Genomic DNA, 9,738 nt, shown 5'->3' with positions numbered 1-9,738 from the left:
GTCCAGTATGTCTGTTCCTCATATAGTTACTGGCATCAGAACAAGACTTTAATGCAATTTGTTCATAGTGTACATCTGCATTTATTTCCCTACTAAAACACGTGTGAATTATAAGGACTTATGGATGTGATGGAATCATGGTTAAATTACTGAAGCAATGCTCGGTCTGTGAGATCAAAGGAAAGTTCAAATCCTACAGCAAAAAAATGGAGAAATAAAATTTAAGTAATTCCAATAAATCTAAATCAAAAGTTATTGCATTGTCATAGAAACCCATCTGGTTCACTAATGTGATTCATGGAAGTTAACCAGCTGCTCCTACCTGTTGTCCTTCCCCACAACGTGGATAACTCAAACCAAGTTTTTGTCATGTGTGTTGGTACAGTGAGGTACAATGAAAAACTTGCTTGTAGCAATATCACAGGCACATAGGTTCAGACAATGGTCTCTGAACTGGTTCAGTAACCATTTAGAGGCAGTGGAGAACAGCATTAAATGCTGATCTTGCCTGGTACCACTAAATCATCAAAATCAAAGTTGAGTTTATTGTCATCTGCACAAGATGTGCATGCACTGGTGCAATGAAAAACTTACTTGTACCAGCATCACTGGCTCGTAGCGTCATATAAACAACATTGACAAGAAATACTGTTGATGGTGGGGAGGGCTGCACCCATGATGTATTTGGCTGAATCCACTGCTCTGCAGTTTCTTATGTTCTTGTGCATTTGAGTTGCCATACCAGATGATGATGTATCCACTCAGAATACTTTCAACAGTACCTCTGTAGAAGTTTACTATAGTGTTTGATGACATGCCCAGCCTCCTGTGAATGAGCAAATGAAGTATTTAATCTTTCAAATATTATGTAAACAAAGAATTAGATAACATTTAGTCCTGTATTTCCTTCAATAATTCTGAAGCTCTACTATTACATGTTTAGAGTTGTGATTGTATAATCCATTAACAAATCTTGGTCTGAAATTTATAACCTTAGAAAAATATTGAAGAATACAACATATCTTTGTTTAAAATATCTCAGTGGGATTTTTATCAAAAAAGATTCTGCAAATGCTGGAAATCCTGAACACACCAGCACATGATTCTCCGCAACTTGTGTCATCTTCAATGGAAGCCTTCAACTAAGCACATTTTTACCTCCCCTATCCTCCACTTTCCTCAGGGATTGCTCTCTCTGTGATTCGTCCCTCCCCACTATTCACCTTCTGGCACTTATCCCTGCAAATATAGGAACTGCCATTCACTTCCACCCTCAACTCCATTCAGGGCCCCAAACAGTCCTTCCAAATGAGATAGATGAACTTGTTAACACAGTTTCAGATTGGCATGTATGATGTTGTAGGCATCACTGAATCATGGCTGAAAGAATATTATAGCTGGGAGCTTAACGTTCAAGGATACTCACTGTATCGAAAGGACAGGCGGAGGGGTGGGGTGTCTCTGTTGGTAAAAATATGAAATCAACTCTTTAGAAAGAGGTAACATAGGATTGGAAAATGTAGTATTATTGAGGGTAGAGCTAAGAAACTGCAAGGGTAAAAAGACCCTGATGGGAGTTATATACAGCCCTCTGAACAGTAGCAAAGATATGGTCTACAAATTATAACAGAAGATAGAAAATGCATGTTAAAAGGGCAATATTACAATCATGGGGGTGGGGAGGGTTTCAACATGTAGGCAGACTGGGAAAATCAAGTTGGTGCTGAATCACAAGAGGGAGAATTTGTACAATGCCTATGAGATCACTTTTTAGACCAGTTTGTGGTTGAGCCCACTAGGGGATCAGCTATTTTGCATTGGGTGTTGTTAATGAACCAGAATTAATGAGAGAACTTAAGGTAAATGAACCCTTAGGGGACAGTGATCATAATATGATACAATTCACCCAGCAATTTGAGAAGGAGAAGCTGAAGTCAGATATATCAGTATTACAGTGGAGTAAAGGGAATTATAGAGGCAAGAGAGAGGAGCTGGCCAAAATTGACTGGAAGGGGCACTAGCAGGGATGACGGCAGAGTAGCTATGGCTGGAGTTTCTGGGAGAAATTTGGAAGGTGTAGGACAAATACATCCCAAAGAAAAAGTATTCTGAAGGCATGATGATGCAACCGTGGTTGACAAGAGAGGTCGAAGCCAACATAAAAGCTAAACAGAGGGCAGATGATAGACCAAAAATTAGTGGGAAGTTAGAGGATTGGGAAGCTTTTAGAAACCAACAGAAGGCAACCAAAAAAGTAATAAAGAAGGAAAATATGGAATATGAAAGTAAGCTAGCCAATAATGTTAAAGAGCATACAAAAAGTTTCTTCAGATAGATAAGGTGTAAAAGAGAGCAAACAGTAGATATTGGACTACTGGAAAATTATGCTGGAGAAGTAATAATGCAGGATAAGGAAATGGTGGATGAACTAAATAAGAGATGGCTGAAGAGATTCTGGAGGCATTACTAATGACCTTTCAAGAATCAATGGATTCTGGAATGATTCTAGAGGACTGGAAAATTGCAAATGTCACTCCACTCTTCAAAAAGGGAGAGAGGCAGAACAACTGAAATTACAGGCCAGTTATCTGACCTCAGTAGTTGGGAAGATGTTGGAGTCGATTGTTAAGGATGTGGTTTCGGGGTATTTGGAGGCACATGATAAAATAGGCTGTAGTCAGCATGGTTTCCTTAAGGGAAAATCTTGTCTGACAAATCTATTAGAACTCTTTGAAGAAATAACAAGCAGAACAGACAAATCAGAATCAGTAGAAGTTGTGTGCTTGGATTTTCAGAAGGCCTTTGAGAAGGTGCCACACATGAAGCTGCTTAAGTTAAAAACCCATGGTATTACAGAAGAAATTATAGCATGGATAGAATATTGGCCGATGGACAGGAGACGAAGAGTGGGATTAAAGGGAGCCTTTTCTGGTAGGCAGCCAGTGACTAGTGATGTGTCACATGAGTCAGTATTAGTACCGCTTTTTACATTATATTTCAATGATTTGGATGATGGAATTAATGGCTTTGTCACCAATTAGCAGACGATATGAAGGGAGCTGGAGGGGCAGATAGTATTGAGGAAGCAGAGAGGCTACAGAAGGACATAGACAGATTTGGAGAATGGGCAAAGAAGTGGCAGACAGAATACAGTGCCGGTTCCATCTGCAAAAAGCCGCATTTCCCTGTGGCTAACAATTTTAATTCCCATTCCAATGTGTTGGTCCATGGCCTCCTCTACTGCCACTCTCAGGCAGGAAGAGCAATATGTAATATTCTGTCTGAATAACCTCCAATCTGCTGACATGAACATCCACTTCTCCAACTTCCAGCAACTTTCCCCCCTCCCTCTTCCTTCTTCAATTCCCCACTCTGGCCTCCCTTTTACCTCTTCTCTTCTCCTCAACTGCCTATCACCCCACCTCAGTCCCACCTGCCTCGGTGCCCCTCCTCTTTCCATTTCTCTCATGGTCCATTCCCCTCTCATATCAGATTCCTTCCTCTCCTCACCTTCTTCCACTTATCACCTCCCAGGTTTTTACTTCAGCTCCCTTCCCCCACCCACCTATCTTCTAGCTTCTGCTCCTTTCCCCTCCCCCTCCCCCACCTTCTTATTGCGGCTTTTTCTGTCTTCCTTTTCAGTCTCGATGAAGGCTCTCAACCTAAAACATCGACTGCTTGTTCATTTCTATAGATGCTGCCTGGCCGCTGAGTTCCTCTGGGAATATTATTAACATCTTTTTCTGATGTCAGGGGAATCTAGAACTGAAGGGCACATGTTTAAGAAATTGGAATTGGTTTAATATTGTTGCATGTTCTGAGATAGAGTGAAAACTAGGTTTTGCATGCATGCCATCCATACAATAAAAAAATGCAAAGTAAAGTGTTTTACTTACAGGCCAACAATATGTTGCAAGGCCATAATGAAGTTGATTGTGAGGCCGACAGTCCATCTTATTATACTCGGAAATTGTTTAATAGTCCTATTACAGCAGGCTATAACCAGTACTCAAGTGCTTTTTGGCTCTTGTGCCTTTTGTTCATTGGGTGGGGGGAGAAGAGAGAATTCCATTTCAAGTGAGTTCCAGTATCACTTCAAGAACAAAAGTACTTCAAGAAAGTCCTCTGTTTTTTTTTGAAAACAACGGATGCATTTATTGACTCGTGCAAAAGCCTCACATGTTAACCTTCTGCAACTTGAGCAGTTAAGAGCTTTTTAAAGCAAATGGATTCAAATTTGGTTCAGTAGCAAGAAACAATGGGTGCTTTTGTGGCTGGAAATTGTCATCAGTGGTACTTCATAGGGCTTGGCTCTTGTCCCATCGCTTTTCATAATATAGGTTAATGATTTCCATGTTTCTTTGGGGAGTATAAACATGCAAGAGTCCTCGACAGGAAGGACCACTTGCTGTAACAGAGGCTGTTTTGGTTGATTTATTATTAGGTCACATGCACCGAGATACAGTGAAAAACTTTGAGTGCCATCCAGATCATGTCGGACATAAGTACATTGAAGTAGTAGAAAAGGACGATCAGAATAGTGTTGTCACTCTATCAAGTGACCTCTCATCAATTGTATCTCCAAACAGAAAAGCCCTAGCTCGTTTGACTTTCCCTCATAATACAGGCTCTTCAATCCAGGCATCCATGCATAATTACATGGAGGGAGCTAAAGAAAAAAAACATTATGCAGAATATGCTGTTGCAGTTACAGGGAAAGTACAGTGTAGGCAGATAAATAAAGTGCAAGGGCCATAATGAGGTAGATTGGGAGATCAACAAATACTGGGAATGCAGACTATCTGAAATTGGAAAATTCAATGTAAACGCTATTGGCTTATGGACTACGCAGTGGAATATGAACTAGGTTTTTCCAGGTTGTGTTTGTACCCATCCTGGCAGTGGAGGGGGGCCAAGGATGGACAGGTCATTTGGGGAATAGATAGGGTGTTAAAATTATTTGTAACTGGAAGCTTGGGACAGCCATTGCAGACAGATCAAAAACCGATGGATTTGTTCATACTAATTTTGGACTGAAATGAGTCATGTCAAGTCAAGTCAAATTTACTGCCATGTGAACAAGTACACATAGGAAAAAATGAATAACTTAATTTTTGCATAGTGTTAGAGACACAACATTCAGAAGAAAAGCATATACATAACTTATTTATAAACTATACTAGAACTGTACAAGAAAAAAACAAATTTAGAATCAAAAAATAAACAAAGCTCATTGTAGTGCCAAGTGATCATAGTGTTGGTGAACGGTAGTGTTCAGGATTGTGCAGATGGTTCAAGAACTGAATGGTTGAAGGGAATAGCTGTAGTTGAACGTGGTGAGATGTCAGGTAAATTAGTTTATTATCAGTACGTATATCAAAGTGCAGTGAAAAATGTTGTTTTGCATGCTATCCGTACAGATCATTTCACTTCTGAGATTGTGCACTGAGGCAGAACAAGGAAAAACGATAACAGAATGCAGAATAAAATGTCACAGAGAGAGTGCAGTGCAGGCAGACAATAGGTGCAAGGGCAAAATGAGGTAGATTATGACGTCAAGATCCATTTTATCTTAATGGGGGGGCATACAATAGTTAATAATGGTAGAAACTGACCTTGAGCCTGGTGGTATGTGATTTCAGGCTTTTGTATCCTCTGCCTGAAGGGAGGGGTAAAGAAAAGAGAATGTCCAGGGTGGGTGGGTCCATACTTCCTGCTCGATCTGCAAGATGATGGCAAGGCCTGTGTGATTGGTAACTTTGATGATGGATATAGCCTTCTTGAGGCAGCAACCCCTGTAGATACTACAGATGAGGAAGGGGAATGGATATGCCCATGATGTGCTGGGCTGAATCCACTACTGAAGACTTAAGAGATTGTAAATGCTGGAATTTGGATCACATTGCCATTCTTTTAGTGTGTGTGGGTGGTTTTGATGTTTTCTTTTGAACGAAGGAGGAGAGGAGAAGGTGACTGTGTGACGCAGTGCGCGCGGCCACTCCGGAATGATATCTGTATTTGTTAAGTCGGGACCGTGCACAATCCTGATTTGATGGAGACAGACATGAGAAGCACCGAGGAACATCTGGAGAAACTTCTGAAATGCCCGCTTCGCTGCCGCTGCTACTGTGCGATTGAGAATCTCCAGAGGGGAAGGCCCCAAATCCTCGGCTTTGCCTATTGCTTGGCGGCCGGGGCCACGGTCAAAGCACTCGGTGCTCGGTGTCAGAGGCTCGAAGTTTTTGGACGGACTCAAGAGTCGGCTGCAGTCGGGTGCTTCCAGGGTGCTGCATTGGCAAGTTTGTGGCAGGGAGTGTTTTTCTTCCTTCTACCGTCTGCGTGAGATGATGGGACTTTCGAGAGACTTTGAGACTTTTTTTTACCATGCCCATGTTCTTTATCAAATTATGGTCTTGCTTTGCACTGTTGTAACTATATGTTATAATTATGTGGTTTTTGTCAGTTTTTCAGTCTTGGTCTGGTGTTTCATACTGGAGGAACATTGTATCATTTCTTAATGCATGCATTACTAAATGACAATAAAAGAGGACTGCATGTCCTCATAATCTAATCTAATAATCTAATCAATGGCTTTCTTTGTTTCATGGCCATCTGGAGAAGACATCTCAGAGATGTACACTGCATACATACTTTGACAATAAATGAACCTTTCATGGAGCAAAAACAACACAAATGGCTGTTGGAATTCAGCAGGACGAGCAGCATCTGTAGAGACAAAAGGTGGTTTGCTTTCAGACCCACACCCTACATTGCACTGAGGTGGATTGCTTGACAAGACAAGGAGAGAGAGGGCGTGCCTCTCAGAGAGCGCTACAGCGCTGATTGGTTGAGTCCGAGGGCGCCGTTGCCAGGATATCATCTGCGCGTTGCGAGGTGTGTGCTGGGAGCGAGCGTAGCGGACGCGGAAGGAGCAGCGCACCGGGCGATGGAGTGAGCGGCGCCGTCTGACCCGGGGATTGTGTGAAGAGCCGGGGCCCAGGTCGACTTGACAAACCACGGGACCTCGGCCAGCTGGGGCCGAGCCGAACATAAGGCCGTTGTCACTGCCGCCGCGACTCTTGTCAATCCCGTCCGGATTGGGAAGAGAGCGATGGAGCGCAGGCGGCTGGAGACGGCGGGTTCGAGCTCGGGCTCGGCGGCCGCGGGGCCCCTGCCGCTGGACGACGCCGAACTGGCGCTGGCTGGGATAAACATGCTGCTAAACAACGGCTTCAGGGAATCGGACCAGCTCTTCAAAAAATACCGGTCAGTCAGGCATACAGATGGGAGAAATCGGGCGCGCTCGGTGGGATCGGTTCAGCTTTCAGGTCCGCTCGGCTAGGCTCGTGCGTGTTCGGTAGCGCTCGGGCTAGACTCGGGTACATTCGGCGATCCTCGGGTTCCTTCGGCTGCACTCGGAGAGGGTTCGGATCCAATCGTTTGGGCTCCTGTGTGTTCGGTAGCACTGGTGCAGGTCTCTATGCTGCTGCTGATGGAAATCTGAACGGGGCGACACAGTGGTGCAGGGGGTTGAGCCGCCCTCTCATAGTAATCTGGGTTCGAACCTCAGCCGGGGTTTGTTTGTGTGGAGTTTGCAGATTGGTTTCCTTCATCCCAAAGACACGGTTTGGCTGATTGCTCCCTTTTAAACTGTACTGAGTGTTAGGGGGATTGTGGATAGGAATGTGAGGAGAATAAAACAGGATTTAACTGTGGGATATCTGGCACATTATGTGATCTGTGATTCTAAAATAATGGAAATGTTCACCAGTCCTCATCGGAAGATCAGAGGTGGAGAGGGTCAGCAACTTTACATTCCTATTTACTATTACTATTTCGGAGGACTTGTCCAGGGCCCAGTACGTAAGTGTAATTACGGAGAACGCACGGCGGCGCCTCTACTTAGGAGTTTGCGAAGATTCAGCATGGCATCTAAAACGTTGACAAACTTCTATATATTCCGTATATACACCTTATATTCCGTATGGGTAGCCTCCAACCTGATGGCATGAACATTGACTTCTCTAACTTCCGCTAGGCCCCACCTCCCCCTCGTACCCCATCTGTTACTCTTTTTAATGCACACATTCTTTCTCTCACTCTCCTTTTTCTCCCTCTGTCCCTCTGAATATACCTCTTGCCCATCCTCTGGGTCACCCCCCCCCCGTCTTTCTTCCCGGACCTCCTGTCCCATGATCCTCTCGTATCCCCTTCTGCCTATCACCTGTCCAGCTCTTGGCTCCATCCCTCCCCCTCCTGTCTTCTCCTATCATTTTGCATCTCCCCCTCCCCCTCCAGCTTTCAAATCCCTTACTCACTCTTCCTTCAGTTAGTCCTGACGAAGGGTCTCGGCCTGAAACGTCGACTGCGCTTCTTCCTATAGATGCTGCCTGGCCTGCTGCGTTCACCAGCAACTTTGATGTATGTTGCTTGAATTTCCAGCATCTGCAGAATTCCTGTTGTTTGCGACAAACTTCTATAGATGTGCAAAGTATATTGATTGGCTGCATCACAGCCTGATAATGGAAAATCTTACAAAATGTAGTGGATACGGCCCAGTCCATCATCCATCATCCATCACGGCATCTGCTGAAATCTGTAGTGAGAAAACAAACTGCTGGAGGAACTCAGTGGGTCAGACAGCATCAGTAGAGACAGAGAGAGAGTTGGTGTTTCAGGTGGTGACTACAGGTCTGAAAAAAAGAAGGGAAGTATAAGTGGCAGAAAAGGTGATGGATGGGTAGAACAATAACATGCTATAACTCTAAATAGATGGGACAAAATCATACAAGTATCTAAGCTTGCTTATTTTATATTTATTGTATTACTGTCATTTTTTTGTTCTACATCAGGCCGAGAGTAACAATTATTTCATTCTCCTTTACATTTGTGTACTGGAAATGGGTTAGTATGGCAGAAGCACTTTGTGCTTCTTTGTGTTATGTATGTTGGAATGCACCAAGCAGTAACGGCTGAATTAATGGAGAGACACCAATATGCTGAAGTCACGGATGGATGGTTGAAACAGAAGGCTGTTTCTAAAACAGGAAGGAAGAGCAAGTTTCCCTCAGGTTGGAAAATATAATATTGTCTGAAGACATCGGTGTGCCTGGATTGAAAATGAGTTGTTCCTCAAGCTCATTGTAACAATAGAGTAGGCCACAGGCCATCAGAGTGAGATGGAGACTCAGAATTAGGTTTATTGTCACTGATGTATATTGTGAAATGTATTGTTTGTGGTGGCAGTACAGTGCAATACACAAAAGATCATAAGTATTACAAAAAGAGAGCCAAATCATGAGGTTGTGTTCATAGGTTCAGTGATTGTTCATTGATCTGATGGAAATTGTTCCTAAAACATTGAGTGTGGGTTTTAAGGCTCCTATACATCCTCCCTGATGGTAGTAATGAGAGGAGGTATGTGCTGACTGGTGAGGCTTTTTAATTATGTATGCCTACTTCTTGAGGCATTAGAAGCTTGGGGTCAATACAGGTGATGTGCAAATATGGGAATTGGTAGGATGGAAGGTGAAGGACTGACTGCAGAGGAGTGGGAAATGGGGATCCTTGCCTTTGACTCCATTAGCCTCCATATTCAGCTGACTGTCTGCATGATTTCACTACAAGGCCCTTCTTCCTCTTCTGAGCATTTCAGAGGGATCACTTGCTTGGTGACTCCTGTTCTGCTCTTTCCCATAAATCCCAAAAAATGCAATAACGTTTTACCTCTTGCCTTCC

At 43.4% G+C, this 9,738-nt stretch overlaps 1 protein-coding gene across 4 annotated transcripts in view; it reads left to right on the top strand.

Moving 5' to 3' along the window:
* The first annotated feature begins 6,919 nt into the window (after positions 1-6,919).
* ttc39c (tetratricopeptide repeat domain 39C) overlaps positions 6,920-9,738 on the top strand; it is an 81,382-nt gene continuing 78,563 nt past the window's right edge. For 2 of the 4 annotated variants that reach the window (XM_063060534.1, XM_063060526.1), the window contains exon 1: positions 6,920-7,266. In XM_063060534.1, coding sequence (XP_062916604.1) covers positions 7,112-7,266 — 155 coding nt within the window. In that variant the 5' untranslated portion in view covers positions 6,920-7,111. The other 2 variants (XM_063060553.1, XM_063060544.1) reach the window with 2 other exon arrangements.

The sequence above is a fragment of the Mobula hypostoma genome, chromosome 1 (assembly GCF_963921235.1).
Source record: "Mobula hypostoma chromosome 1, sMobHyp1.1, whole genome shotgun sequence".
Lineage (NCBI taxonomy): Eukaryota > Metazoa > Chordata > Chondrichthyes > Myliobatiformes > Myliobatidae > Mobula > Mobula hypostoma.
This window is presented reverse-complemented; position numbering and strand designations above follow the sequence as displayed.